We start from the raw sequence: 15,898 nt of genomic DNA on the forward strand, positions 1-15,898 counted from the left end.
GCTAAGCAGCCATATTAATTTAGGTTGTGGGCTACTATTTTTTGGAAACAAATATACCATTAAAAAAAAAAAGAGGTGAAAACAGACGCTGTGTTGTGCAGAAATATTGTAAAAAATTAATCATGCAGGGGAAACTGCCCCTTTAAAGACTGCATCCTATCTTTAACCCTTCACTGACAGAATAACATGCACAAGGGATGGTCCCATTTGTAAAGAATGTAATGTATCTAATTGTCTTCCTGAAAGAAGCGTAAACCATGATCAAAGAACAGCTTTGTCTGCTGTGCAAACTTAGCACAAAAACTCTTTTCTTTAGGAGGGCGTGTTTGCCAATCAAGTGTTTCCTCTACGCCTACATCACCCTGTCCTCATCAGAAAGCCAATAGAGGTGGTGGGAAAGGAGGGCTCTGCCTGTGCAAACTCTTGCTGGATACACCGTGACAATGGGGAGTAGCCCTAGGTACGGCTCACTGTGTTTACAAACTAACTTGATTTAAAACTAAAACAAGACAAACGGGCCAAAAAAAATTCCACGATCGTCGCTCCGGATATGAAGATTACTTAGCTACATTTAATATGCTGTCCTGGTGTGTAGCTGTGTGTCTAATACATGAATGCTGGCAAGTTTTTTGTGATGTATATGCGAGTCTTGTCTACTTCATATTCGGGTGCTGGCCATTGTGGTCATTTTTGCACATTAGTACCGATTTAGGTGGTTATGATTCTGGCGCACCTGGAGGTTTTGCTTCCACAGAGGTTTGGTGAGTGGCATAAATCCCAGAGATTTAACCAATTAATCATGTCTCGATCATTCGCATGCGTTGGTTCCGGGAGGGACTGCCACTGTAAATAAAAAGGTTAGCAGCAGAGAGGGGTAATGATGCCACTTTAGGCCTCGTCCATGTTACTTGCTTGCTGAAGCGTGCTGATGCGCGCTCCCGCTCAGCACTGAGCCCCTACAGCCGCAATTAGAGCGGCTTTAGTAGGGGCTCGCCTACGCTTACGCAAGCGCGCGGAAGCGTAGGTCTTAGCAGATTTTAAAATTCCCCCGCTTGCCGGCGCGACAGGCCGGTCACGTGAGCGGTTCGCCCAATGAGGGCGAACCAGCTCCGTGACGCCACTGGCCCGCCCCCTGATGGCACGCAGGGCAAGCAACCGCAAGGCCAGGGACAGCACCCGCTTTCCCTGCGCCTCAGCACGCAAGCGAAGAGCCTGGACGAAGCCCTAGGCTGAAGACCAGCTGTGGCCACCCGCGTGCGCGTGACCAGACCCTTACCTCATGCCTGGCTGTCCCCGCTGCCTCCTTCCGACGATGGCTCACTAAGCGCTGTGACGCGTCAGCCGCCAGGGTATGCAAGAGGATAGTGATCCAGAGCAGTTGCGCGTCACGTGGTGCGCTGGTGAGCCTATCAGCGGCGGGGGCTGGAACTGTTAAGAGCTTCCCCCCCCCTCCAAAAGGTAGGGGGGGGGGAGGTGTGTGTGTATGTTTGAGTGTGTGACACGCCGACTGAGGCAGCGGGTCCTCAGCCTTATAGATCATTGGTAAGACCTCACACCAACAGCACTTTGTTCAGTTCTGGAGACCATATCTCTAGGGGGGGAAGTGATTGGACTTTTCAAGAGATTAAACAAGCTACAGGAGGGATGCAAATTTTAGAGAAAAGTGGAACAAGAGGTCATGCTCTGAAGCTGGCAGGCTCAGGGGAAATGTGAGAAACCACTTCACAGAAAGGGTGATGTATTCGTGCTTGTTATAGACAAACTTATCCTAAATATGAATGAAAGTAAAGAATCAGAAAAGTGTGTGAGGTTTTACAGCAGTTTTCTTTATTTCTAGAAGTAGTTGCTCCTTAGTTTTTTTTTTTTTAGACACCATTTTTACAGGGTGGGAACCGGGTGACCCCCAAACTAAACACCATTATTTTCAGCTACGGGCCCCCCACCCTGGTTTCCAAGATACTTACCGGGTTTAAAATTTGGGGCCAATAGGAAGCTACAACATCATCGCCTGTGCGGGTTCGGGATCATTTAAATCCCCTTTAAAAAAATAAAAATACAAAGTAATACAGGTAATTTCACCAATTTTTCAGGAACAATGGAACCCCAGAGCTGAAAATAGCGTGGCCCTACTCTGGAGACACCCTGCCTAAAGCCGCCCCCAACCCCCGTAAAAAAAATAAAAAAATATATTAAGGGTGGATTGCTCTTTTAACTTGAGTGCCAGAAGGGAAACGACACCAGTGTGACACTGCACCTCTGACACTCGCCATCGCCGGATCGCTCCTTCACCGAGTCCTCGTATTCCACGCTACTGAACGCTATCCCCCCTACAAAAACAAGCAGTAAGATTATAACGTACTGTGTCATGCCTCACCCCTAGGCGTAGCACCGACTTCTATAGGGCACCCAAAGGATAAAGCAATGCCTTACTGGCCCATTTGGCAACAACGGGTAAAACATGTTAACCCCCTTGACTGCTAGATGAACCTGCAAAATGCTGTTAGAAGCGTTTAAGGCATCAAAAGTGTCAACCGGATGGATTCCACATTCCGCCCACTGTCGCAATTCAGATAAAAGAGAAAAAGGACAGTTATTTACAAATATCTTTGTTCCAAGTAAACAGGACTGAGGGGGCTGTATACTTTCCACAAATTAAACTTTGGTAAATCAAAAGCTCAGGTTGCAATAAATTGCTGGGGATACGTTTGCTAATTATAGTTATTACTGTAAAGTCAGAGTAGCTTTGAGAAGACCATCCCTATAACCAAAGGTCTGATTAATTCCACCATATGGGGTATTGTGTGCAATCCTTGTTAACCACTTCACTGTCAGAGGAACCAGGAAAACATTGCAATAAATGTGTGCCCCATTAAAGATGATGGTTTTTACAGCCGTGGAAGTTATTCTGCGCTCTGCGTGCACCCTCAGAATGGATCCCGAGTGCTGGCACCTGTCATTGTGCAGTTCCATACAGTGGCTTTTGGGTGCCAAAAGAAACATGTACACTGGATGAAGTGAGGGAGAAAGGGGTCATGATTGAGGGCTAGAGGCTATAAATATGGCACAGGAGAAAAGCTATTCCCAGGGAAAAGGAATGTTGTACAAAAGGTCGGACTTTGAAGCCAAAGGGGACAAAACGAAGAAAATGTGGGAAAGTACTTAAAATTGCAGAGGGCAGTCTCCCAAGGGAGGCGATGGGAAGACAATTCTTGGGATCAGTAAATGGCAATACATAATATTTTTAAAGTACAGATGCCATATGTTCCACCGGGCATATTTGATTTTCCTAGGATTGATTGCCCATGCATGCTCAATAAACAGCCAGTAGCAGAAATCATCGCTCATGTCTGTAAATGGAGAAAAGGGGTACACCACAGGATGCCCACCAAATCATTATATATATTTATATAATATATATATATATATATATACACACCAGGTACTTGTACACATTTAATAAACTATTTATAAAGCTGCAAAAGGTATGCATATTGGGTTTATTTCTTGATGATTCCAGGATGCAAAACTGGTTCAAACAATCTCTAGATTTCTTAAATGAAAAATAATTGCTTTGCAACTGGCAAGACTGAATATCACGTTTTGCTAATATAGCGTATTCAGCTTTCAAGGAGAATTAACAAGTATGAACATTGACAAATGGTTTGTCAATAAACCAGTACATTTCCAGTTTAAAGCCATATAGAAAAGACCATTTCAACGCTAAAGGACTCAATTTATTCTAAATTAAAAAAAAAAAAGAAAGTGCCAAGCACACGCATTATAAGTGAAACTTGTGTTTTGACAATCTCAAAAGTGTTTCATACCATAAATATCATAAACATGAAAGTACAATTTGATTGATAAAATACAGTGACATTTGATTGTGAAGGCGCGTGTTCAGCACATTCCCCTTATATTTACGCGTACGCGTGCGTACCAGAGAGACGTAGACTGCTTTTCTGGAGCCCAGGACAACAGTTTCCATTGCCTCCATCCCCATAGTATTTCATTTAGGATAATCGGGGATTCTAAAATACAGCTACTTCAATTTAATGTTAAATATGAACAATGTCACCTCCAGAGGCCAATGCAAGCCACGGTGTGTGGTTGTCAGAATCTGGTGGGTCTAACAAAATTAGATTAATATCTATCGGGTTCAATTGTAACCACTGGAAAATAGAACATAGCAAAAAATTAAAACATGGCAAGATGTCTCTAACACTGTAACAAGGTGTGAAACAGATCAGGCAACTCTACTCATTAGTTCTAATGTCATGTGTGATTAGATAGCATTTCTTAATGTCACCTTTAACATCTTAGCTTAATGGGCTTAATGCCCTAGAGGCATGCTATAAAATAAAGCAATGGTTTGCATTACAACATTTATTCAAACTTCTAAAGCTCTTTCTATTAAGATCAAAGTCCTATAAATGTTTTAACTCTTCAATATTTAAGGCTAGAAACCCCATTACTCTGTATATTAATCACTTTAAAGCAGCAGTCCAAGGTTCATTCCCTTTAATATGTGCATCAATACGATCCACACAATGATAAGTAATTAGCTAAATTGCAGATCGATCCGTTCTCCTGTGATCGATCGGTAAAGATTTGACTCGGGGGTTCACTAAATGGCTGTCAGTGCAGCAGAAGAGGACTAAAGATGCAAAGTTCTGTGGGGAAGATCATGTGACCAGGCAGTCACAAGATACAATTGGTGCACTGCTAGAGAGGGGGCAGGGCTCAAAAAGGGGTGTGTCAGGGCCTGTTTCAGAAGAGGATGGGGATGTGACTATGCAAACGGTTGCTATAGAAACAAAAATGCTTGTTACATTAATACATGAAAAATGTAATCCAGAGTTGTTTTTTTTTTTTACATGCTACAAGTATTTTCTCATAGTACAGAACTGATTTATTTATTTAAAAAAAAAAAAACCATGTAGGATATTGCAAAGATGTTCAAAGACTATGGTCAAAGATCAGGTTATTTGTGCAATATATAGTTGCATACAAGTTCACCAAACATTGCTATTTAGATATTTTAAGGACAGTTATCAGCATTGGGGGAAAAACAAAAAAAACCCTGTACATTTGTCCTTTAAGGAATATTTACTGCCAAGTAGCACTATTTCCGATCTGTAGTCCCGAAACATTGTGGGACTTTCACACGGGGCGCACTATACTATGAATGGGGGTGGTGTTTTTTTTTTTTGTAAAAACAAAAAACAAAAAAACTGCTATTTTATATCTTGTGAAAAAAATATTTTAATTTAAAACTGCAAAAAAAAATAAGTTGTTGCACGGTACAAATTTGTATAATTTTTCCCTGTGTTAAACAGGTTACAAGTAAGAACCCTGTATCTGCACAATATCACCTATTTAAGGGTACCCTTATAAAAGTGCTTTCTTTTCAAAATGGACAAGTGTTCTTGGAGTGCCCTGCCTATTTTTGTTTTGATTATTGAAATGCCTTTACAATATCTCGTGTGCCGAGCAGCATCAATTCTCAATAAACCGGTATCGCAAACATTTTTGACTGTTTTTAGTTTTTCCCCTCAAACCTTTTGTAGACTGTACAGGTATAGAAGGAGGTATCGTTTGAAAAACCTCCATGTTCCCATGATTATGCAAAATTTTACAACGAAGCCTTCTCGTTTGAATTATTTAAAATCCTTTTGAAGACATACACACTTCCTCGTATGTATTCAACAAGTTAAAAGTAGGTGGATTTCCTACATCCGGTTATTTAAAAAAATTTTTTTTTAGTTTTCTATAAATTAAGTCATATAGAAACATTATAAACTCAGTGCTTTAAATGGTTTTTTTTCAACAAAATATGAACAAAGTATTTAAACTTGGGAGTCCAAGACACTGCACTTAAAATGCCTATGGAAAAATAAACTGATATTTTATAAAAATGTAATGAATCATAGTTTACAGATCACATGGCACAATACAAGGAATTAAACAACACTTCTCAGGACCATACATTGCTGCATACGTATTTTCCCCAGAGTGGATGACATTTGTGGCAAACAGGACATGCTGCTGTAACTCTTTGCTACTGAAAGGGAACTTAGCCTTTGCCAAGTAATACTGATAACAAGCAACTTTGAGACGTAATAAGGCATTCAAGTCATGGCCAACCAACACGTTACCATGTGTGAGGATGTGAAGAGGGTCAAATGATGTCCGCATGAAAAGTTAACATTTATTGTGCTTTACTGGGTAACTGATACTTGTAGATGTAAATTCCAGACCACAAATCTACCTATATTGTACATACGTGAAGGATACGATTTACAAACCTCAGTATAGACCAAACAGAAAGCTATTACATACTTTTCTTAACATATTGATTCCATAAAATAGTGCCGGAGCTGAACCTTACACTGAAGGGGCTTAACTCCCATTAAAACACATTAGAAGCTGCTGTCAAATGTCATGGGTTTATTTTTCCCTTGGGAGAAAGGAAACCTTTGATCTATTACAGACAGGCCTCCCAGGGGAACAATCGCTAATGCTTTTTGAAGTTATTTCCACATAAATCATACACGCCTATCTTCCGTGGCACTTCACAAAGGCATCTAGGACATCAGGGCTGACAAGGGAGATTGTGTGAAGTGTATCCAATTAAAAAGTATCCAGCCTGGATTCTAAGTCTGGTGTAAAGTATAAATAACCAATATCTAATGTCACTATTACACGTTCCCAACCCTCTACAGATTATTTTATTAGTGCATACAGATCATTCCACCAGTTAATTGTGTAGCCACAAGTAGTCTACTACATCTTTAGTGCTTTTATAAAGTACAAGTACATGAGGCAGCCTTTTGTTTGAAAACCATACAAGTATGTCTGAATCATTTTCACTCCATGTGATATTGGGAAAATCACTACCTTTCCTAGTTTAATACTTTACTCAACCCCGTTATCACGCAATCCGCTACAACGCAAATCCGCTTATAATGCGATGCAAGTGTGGCTCCCAATTTTTGTATTTATGAATCCTTTACAACACGATTATTGGTATCTTAAATACTTTACAGTATTGTACAATGAATACAATTGTACATTATTTCTATCACGATCCGCTTATAGCGCGATGTGATTCTTTGGACCCCAAGAACAGCGTTATAAGGGGGTTAAGCTGTATAAACCAATGTAAACTACCCAATCCCACTTAACATAGACTGGTGTTGCAGTACAAGGAAAGCACAAACATTTGAGCATCTTTGTATTAGTTTTAGAAGTTGAAACATGCTTAAAAAAGCCTATCTACTGTAGACAAGGAAATATGTAACTATTGGAGTTGAATTTGGTTGTAAAATTCACAATTGTGGCCATTTTAAGGGAGTCCCAAACAATAAATCTCACTTATAAAATAGAAAAGCAAAAATACAAAAAAATTGCAAAAACGAGCCATTCATAAACAAGTAAAAAAAAAATATTTTGCCCAACGTCTACATCAATTATTAAGACAGGACAGTAGAATACCTAATCGGCGTCATTAAAGAATAACAGGTGTAAATATATATTGGAGTAGGTAAAAAGGAAACCACGTTTAATTAAACCAATGAACGATCTGATAAAGCAACAGAATACAGGAAGGGAGTCAAAGAAACGGATTGAAACCATTTTAAACCAACTTTGTGACTTTTATTGATGGGCGACAACTTTAGACTCCTAAATATCACTAAACTGTGTACAATTAGGAACTCAACATTATAGGAGAGCGAGACAGCAAAATGAAACAAAGCAGACTTCTAGGAATACCGATCTTCATTGTTTAGCCCACTGTTTTTTTTTATATTCTTAATCTTGTGTACACAAAAGCATAATTGCAATTTGAATCTTAATAGCAGTAAAGTTACAATCACCCATCTATACTAACCTTTCAACTTGAAATATTTCCCCTGCAAGTTGTTTCTAAGCCTTCGGCTGCAGAAGAGATCTGAATTCCTATGCGTTCTAGTCATTTTCCAGCAGCCAAGACGTTAAAACAGCCGAATACCTCACATTTAGATCACTTTCTCATTGTAATTATTCCTATGAGGCACCCAGCAACCATGAACAAGCCTTTGCTTTGTTTGTTTTTCCACCTACTGTTTTAGGCAAGAAACCCTTGAAAATATTGCAGGATGTAAATTTTGTTTATTTTTTTTTAAGTCAGTGATCTGAGAAGCTGATTGTGAGAGGATGCAAGGGGCAGGACAAAAGTGAGAATGGGGGTTGAAGTTAAAACGTCATTTTCACAGAAATGTACAAGATCTGATGCTGGTGCAATGTTTCTTTGGCTAGGCACGTGGATATTAAGAGAACAACACCCACTTTTAGCCTAAACCCTAAAAAATAAAAAGCGAACATGAAAATCTGTATTGTTAGATTAAATCAATCGCGCTTTAATTTTACCTCTCTGGGGGTTGTTCACTAAACTGCGGTAGCGTAAATTGGGGGGCTATCGACTCACATTGTAGTCAACAGGAGTTTGCATGCGATAGTGTTCCGATCGGCACTACCCCAGCTTAACGAATAAGACCCTTAGAATGATTAAATTGCTTGACCACTAAATGATTTCAGCTTTGCAGGTAACATGCTTAACCCCTGAGTGGCAGAGGGATGGCAACGTGTTGCATTGCTTCCCTTCCCCCCGGCACTGAAGGGGTTACAGCATCAGTGTGTTTTGTTTAAACTTTCCTGCCTATTCTACTCTAAAAATTCAGAGGGGGGGGGGGGGGGGGGAGAGAGGAGCTGGAGAGGGGGGAGAGGAGGGAGAGGAGCTGGAGAGGGATTCACTCAAAAAAAAAGAGCACAGGATAAAAAGGAAAAGTGAAAAAAAATGAGAGTTGTGTTCTACGAAGCAGTATCTTGCGCGCACACACACACACACACAGCATGAAGAGAGCGTCACAGCAGGTCTACACGCCGGTAATACAGCAGGTAGGCCGTGCGCTCCACAGTCTGCTTCACCACCTGGTACTGGTTGATCACTTTGACAGTCTGGTCGTCTATGCGTAGCCAGCCGTTAAGGCCGATTTGGAAGACGTCTGTAGTGTAGTGGCCGCCAGTTGCACTGTTTCCGTGGTGATAGACGACTACGAGAGAAAAAAGTCGGATGTTTTGGATGAACAATAAAATTTGAAACAAGAAGAAATATCATTAAAAACGTAGAGAAAGGAAATTCCTATGGGCCCGATTAATGTGCACCGTTTGTGTAATGGGACACCCCAAGAAGAGACTTTGTAACCTGGGGTAGCTTTATTTCCACGTGCGCAGCAATTTTTTTGTGGAAGGGATTGTGCCTTTAAAAATCTAAAATATAGCTGTGCAAAGAAACATTACATGGGGGGAGAAATCTCTTGTCCAAGTTAAACTTTCATAAAGTAATCCAATAAAAAGGACCAGTTTCCGCTTTCCCCCATGACACTGGCTGTATTTATAGTCAAACTATTATCTAACTCGGACAAGGATGGGCAATCAAAAAATAAATCACCAATATCCCCTCTCTCCCGAGCGGGTCGCCCCTGCTTGTATGCAATATACGGATTCCTCCCTATGCTGAAAAGAAGCTGCTGGATTACAGCTGGTTGATTCTGCACAAATCGGACCCAAATGGGAAAAAGATCCCAAAAATCAAGAGAGGCGTATCACCTACAACACATCTAAAAGAACTTGGTGATTACCTGCAAAGAGCCGGTAGGTTCTTTGGACTTTAAAAATCTTACTTTTCACTCCCGGAGAGAGCAGATCTAGAAACAGAAAAGGTTATTAATCATATATACAGTACTCCTCTGCGACACCAATTACCAAAGAAGCAAGGCACACACATTTTGTCATAAGAAAAAGAAAACACAGCAGCGCACCAAGGATGAAGATATATGTATTGAAATATACAATAATAAAGAGAAGTGAACACTCAGGCACCAACGGCGCGCGGGGGTGATCAGTCTCAACACGGCATCTATGCCAGGAACCATATCGTTCGGCGAGGCAGAGCTTTTAAGGCATACTGGACATTTCAATACATATATTCATCCTTGGTGTGCTGCTGTATTTTCTTACGATTGATCCGTCGTTGGAGGATTCCTGAGACGGATCCTGGAGGAAGAGGGGAAAACTTCCATACACACAAGCTGCAAGAGGAAGGAGTTGGTCTACCTAATAGACACTTTTAGGAAGCAAGAGCGCGGACCCAAACCTTCTGACATTTTGCCATAAACACGCCGTTTGGGGACTGATGACTGAAATGTACGCGGCGTATTGTTAACGGTTTACTGCAGTTTATCAGGTTGCAATAACCTTTAAATGACCTTTGTCCCACATCATGGATACGATTACAATGCAGAAACTATTACAGTGCAGTTTATTTTACGTTACTTCGCAGCTCAAAAGGGCCAGCAAGTAGAGGTTGGGACTGAATTTTACAGGTACGTTGCAGCTGGAGAAAATGTTTTAATTGGCGAAAGGGTAGTAGTATAAATGGCCGCCGCACAGGAGTAGAGCTTTATAGAGAAGGATAAAGAGGTGTGAAGCAATGAGAGACAGAAGACTATCTTCATATCAGTGTATCCCTTGAAGCCTGGAAGTTAGAGTAGTGCATAAAGGAACATACAAACGCTAACCCATTCAATGCAATGAGGTGACATTCAACTTGAAAGGGGGTGAATTGCAGCGATTTCTCTCCTACCTTTACTAATTTCCAGGTCCACGGGGTACTCTATGTTCTTTATCAGCTTCTGACACCCGCCTGTCTTTTCAAACACAAACCGTTTGAGGTGCAGGACGAGCACAGGAGGAAGCTCTTCCAAGGTTACCCTTCGACTGATCTCGACCTAGGCACACAGCAGTGTTTTAGTACTTGGTACGCTGTTGGCAGGTTATGTATAGTCTACAGTGAAGAGCTTAAAACTGAATTAGTAAGACACATTAATACGATTATATTATTATATATTACTTACTCCAGTAGGGTGCATAGCCATGCAGCAAAAGTCTGGGCATCAAAATGAAACCAAAAGATGTGCAACGGTCACTACACACGCCCAACTCACACTGTTGCTTTTAAGCTTATTGACCACACACGAGATAAGTTATAGTGGGTAAAAAAAAGGGACAAAAACCCACTACAGCTGTCTGTTTAGGTTTACTGGCTATGCACTTCTTTAACCTAGGCTGTGCTTAAAAGCATTGTAATACGGCAGGCATATATATGCTGGTAGGGGGTGTCCATATTAAAATGGATAAGAAGCAAAAAGGTGACTCATTCACATGTCGCTTCCCAGAATCCCTAGCTGCAGTGGAAGAGATACTGGTGAAAAGCAGGGTTGCAGGCCAGTCTGAGATGTGAATGTGCTCACACGAGATAAGCTTATTGAGCAACCAGGATTTCTTTTACAATACACAGCAGTGCCCCCTGGCTTCAAACTACAGTTCTGCAGCTTCTTTAGACATTATGACCCAACTACATTGGGCCCAGGCAGAGTCAGGCCGCAGACACTTGAGACATATGTGCGTCTTGGCCTGTAAACTCCAAGTGGTTGCATGTGTTTTGCTTTAATAATATGATTTAATATGGTGGGTCTTGTGTAGTTTCCCCACAAGAAACACTTCAACGAAAAGAATACATGGGTCAGTTCTCTATTATGTGGTCAGATCCCAACATACTTTGGTTGGTTAAGGAGATCTAAAGTTGACATTTTAAAAAACGCAGTGGGGAATATGGTATCTCACTAGTTCTTATATCGCTTCTTCACTAGTTAGTGTTTTCAATTACAGAGCCAAGTAAACGATTTCACTCGTCCAAGGTCAAAACATTTGCACTGCCACGTACCCTGCTACAGTACTATTACAAAACCCAGCACTGCTAGGTCCCCTGCTTGTCTTTGTTTTGAATACAGGAGTTACTCTAAATTCAAGTGTAAGCATAACACTGATACACAGCCCACAACACAATGTGTAAGTGTAACACTGACACACACAGGCCAGAACAACGTGTAAGCATAACACTGACACACACACAGGCCAGAACAATGTGTAAGCATAACACCGACACAGGCCAGAACACAACGTGTAAGTGTAACACTGACACACAGGCCTGAACGCAACATGTGTTTTTAAGGTAACACTTTGAACACGGGAAAGAGAATGTCAGGATTGGAAGGGGACATGTATTACTACTTGTACAGGTGGTAAATCCCTAAAGCCGCTCTAGTTTGAAATACAATTATTTTATATGATTTTTTTCCCCATCCTTCTCTAATTTGACTTTCCCTTTTTCATCCACATTGTAAATACCTTCAATCTAATGAACTTCCTTAAACAAAAGTAAACAATGCTTAGAGCAAAGATTTACCGCTTTTGTTTCTTTGGAAGTTAAGCACAAATTCCTTTTCTTCAGTGCCTGTTAATGGGTAGCGTCTCACTTATTCTACCTCGCCTCCCTCAGAAGGAAGTAAATGCCCGGGACAGGGGGCCTGTGCAATCTCTTATTGAACACACAGTAACAGACAAAAGGGAGCAGCCAGAGGAGATCAAACGCCCCCAAAATCTCAACGCACCATTTACAAACTACTTAAAAACAAATTAAATAATCAGGTGCTGGATTCGCCCAGATTTAGCTCCTTATATATTTCACTACTATTACTATACTTGGGTGGCAGTGGAGAGAGGGTGAGAGGGGGTGAGGGTGAGAGGGGGTGAGGGTGAGAGGAGGGGATGTGAGGGGGGGGGTGAGGGGGAGAGAGCTCTGCGTATGTACAATTTCCCGTAAATAAAGATGCAGTAAAAGTATAAGAATGTAGACAATCATGCTGATAAAAATCAATGACAAAAAATAAGTGTCTATATTTTTTTAATGAAAATAAATAAATAATAAAAAAATAAACCTACATGTAGCCTACAATAGTAATAATCCCCTCCGAACAGGGCATTACTAGCCAATAATGCCTTTGCTGGGTTAAAGTCCCTCTGCCTTCAACTCTTCCAGCCAGGGCATTATTGGTCAGTAATACCCTGTTCGGAGGGGATTATTACTATTATAGGCTACACGTAGACTTCTTTTTTATTTAATTTGTTCATCGGGGATTATTACATAAATGTGCTTCTAAATTCTGCAAACGTTTTGGCCGGGAGAAATGTGCAGTGTACGCAATTGTAAATACGGTTAAATATTTGGCTGTAAATGTAGAAATATTTTGAACATGTTGACTTTTAAAATTAGGCACATCTTTGTATTTTGGACCTGTAATTAAATAGGATTATTTTGTTATAGTGTACATTAATTTTTCCCATCTTATTACATTGTTATTAACTTGTACACATCCAATAAATTCCAGAACCTTGCATAGTCCCAATTAATATTTTGCTATAAAATGTCAAACTCTCGAGCAGAACTACACAAAAAAGAAAACTGTTTGTAAAGCATTTATTTATAAGATAAGTGTATATGTTTGGAATGTTCTGGCATAATACTATTACTATATATACAGAAAAAGGGACCGCATGCAAGGGACATTATTTCAAATTTAAAAAAATGAACAAAAGTCTAACTTCTAAACTGTTTTAGACACCACAAAAATTAACCAGAATCCGTATTACTTGGAAAATTTTACTTTCAAAGGGACCGCTTGTTTAAACGCCATAAAACCTGACTACATGAGACTTCATTCTGTGTCCATGCCATGTCTCAAGCTAATTATCATGCATGCATTTTATTTCCAGTCCAGACATCAAAATAAAAACCAGACGGAGCCACAAGTACATAAACTGAACACCCATTTCTCCTAAACCCTTAATTGAACAGTGGTCTTTCTGTGAATACTGAAAATGACCGGTTAGCAACCAGAACATTACATGCTAAATCACACTGAGTTGGCCCTGGAAATGTTACTCCCACACAAGGGAAGGTCTTCAAACAGCAAGGGAATCCCTCAGGGAGGGTGTATGGGGCAAAGGGGAGGAGTCAGAAGGGTTTAACACCTTCAAGCCTGAGATACCATAAATTGTGCACAGGTGTTAAAGTCGCAGGCCCAGGTAAAGATATTGTGGCTATGTACAGTTATGAAACACATGCACAAAAGGGTTAATGTTGTAGGGGAGAGAACACGTTATGTGGATGGCTGATGCAGAAAGCGGAGGACATTGGGGGGGCTAGCGGAGGACATTGGGGGGGCTAGCGGAGGACACGCGGGGGCTAGCGGAGGACATGGGGGGGCTAGCGGAGGACATGGGGGGGCTAGCAGAGGACATTGGGGGGGCTAGCAGAGGACATTGGGGGGCTAGCGGAGGACATTGGGGGGGCTAGCGGAGGACATGGGGGGCTAGCGGAGGGCATGGGGGGGCTAGCGGAGGACATGGGGGGGTAGCGGAGGACATGGGGGGGTAGCGGAGGACATGGTGGGGTAGCGGAGGACATGGGGGGGTAGCGGAGGACATGGGGGGGTAGCGGAGGACATGCGGGGTGTAGCGGAGGACATTGGGGGGGCTAGCGGAGGACATTGGGGGTCTAGCGGAGGACATTGGGGGGGCTAGCGGAGGACATTGGGGGGGCTAGCGGAGGAAGTTGGGGGCTAGCGGCAGAGGGACATACCTCTTGTTTGGTTTTTGTTGTGTAGCCCTGGACACTTTCTCTAGCTACTAGGCTTTCCAGTGCCTCTTGGACAGTGCGGATCTTATCAGATTGGATATCCAGTTGCAGGGTGAAAAATGGCTGCAGTGTTGCAGACTCTTTGGAGCTTTGCTGGTAGACTACAGACCTGTAAGAAAGACGAGAAATATATCACGTATCACAATGTAAATTACATTTATTAAAAAGGTTACACATTTTAAAAAATGGCTCTTTATAAAGATAATGTAATATACAGAACACTTGCCCCCCCATTGTACCCCGCTGCGGAATATGTTGGCGCTTTATAAAAAAACGATAATAATGCCGTGCATCTTGCTTGTTGGCCTGATGTCAGTGTCAGTTGTTTGTGAGCTTTACTTTAGATTTCAAAGGATTAGATAAGTCACAATAGTTCAGGCATTACAAGAAAGTGCGCTTCCTTTTATAAATTCGGTTCAGTTTCTCAGGGATGTGTTTAATACTCGTTATGCATCTGCTTTATTCCTTTAAATGTGATGATTAATTGGATTTTCTTATATCGCACACTGCCTAATTCATTCTATTCCATTTCGGTAGAAGTAGCTGTCACAGGAAGATAAAGTGATGCGATTTAGGCTTTGGCCATAGTGCAAAATACGTCGCGAGCTACGCAGCACGCGCCAAAACAAACACTAGAATGCCACTGGTTATGTGCATAGTGTGAGCACATGTGCTTCAGGGAGAGCGCCACTTCGCAATACAAACAAGTTTGTATTTCAAGCGTGGCGCCGGGTCACTGAGGAGCGCGGCCGCTAGCGCGTTCTACTATGGACGCGGCCTAAGGCCAGCAGGACTTGCTCTGGGATTCAAGTTGCAATTCTAAAATCAATACTCTGACCCCCACTCGACTGTTCTGCTAGAATGGCGAGTGCGAGACGCTTCAGCTAGAATGGCGAGTGCGAGACGCTTCAGCTAGAATGGCGAGTGCGAGACGCTTCAGCTAGAATGGCGAGTGCGAGACGCTTCAGCTAGAATGGCGAGTGCGACACGCTTCAGCTACAATGGCGAGTGCGAGACGCTTCAGCTAGAATGGCGAGTGTGAGACGCTTCAGCTACAATGGCGAGTGCGAGACGCTTCAGCTAGAATGGCGAGTGTGAGACGCTTCAGCTACAATGGCGAGTGCGAGACGCTTCAGCTAGAATGGCGAGTGCGAGACGCTTCAGCTACAATGGCGAGTGCGAGACGCTTCAGCTAGAATGGCGAGTGTGAGACGCTTCAGCTACAATGGCGAGTGCGAGACGCTTCAGCTAGAATGGCGA

At 41.9% G+C, this 15,898-nt stretch overlaps 1 protein-coding gene across 1 annotated transcript in view; it reads right to left on the minus strand.

Moving 5' to 3' along the window:
• Window positions 1–7,634: 7,634 nt before the first annotated feature.
• Window positions 7,635–15,898, minus strand: part of USP10 (ubiquitin specific peptidase 10) — a 34,764-nt gene continuing 26,500 nt past the window's right edge. The window contains exons 11-14 of the mRNA XM_075576675.1: window positions 14,582–14,747; window positions 10,685–10,829; window positions 9,681–9,746; window positions 7,635–9,092 (exon numbers count right to left, since the gene is read on the minus strand). Of these exons, the coding sequence (XP_075432790.1) occupies window positions 8,905–9,092; window positions 9,681–9,746; window positions 10,685–10,829; window positions 14,582–14,747 (565 nt within the window). The 3' untranslated portion in view covers window positions 7,635–8,904. The remainder of the gene's footprint in view (window positions 9,093–9,680; window positions 9,747–10,684; window positions 10,830–14,581; window positions 14,748–15,898) is intronic.

The sequence above is a fragment of the Ascaphus truei genome, chromosome 19, assembly GCF_040206685.1.
Source record: "Ascaphus truei isolate aAscTru1 chromosome 19, aAscTru1.hap1, whole genome shotgun sequence".
NCBI lineage: Eukaryota > Metazoa > Chordata > Amphibia > Anura > Ascaphidae > Ascaphus > Ascaphus truei.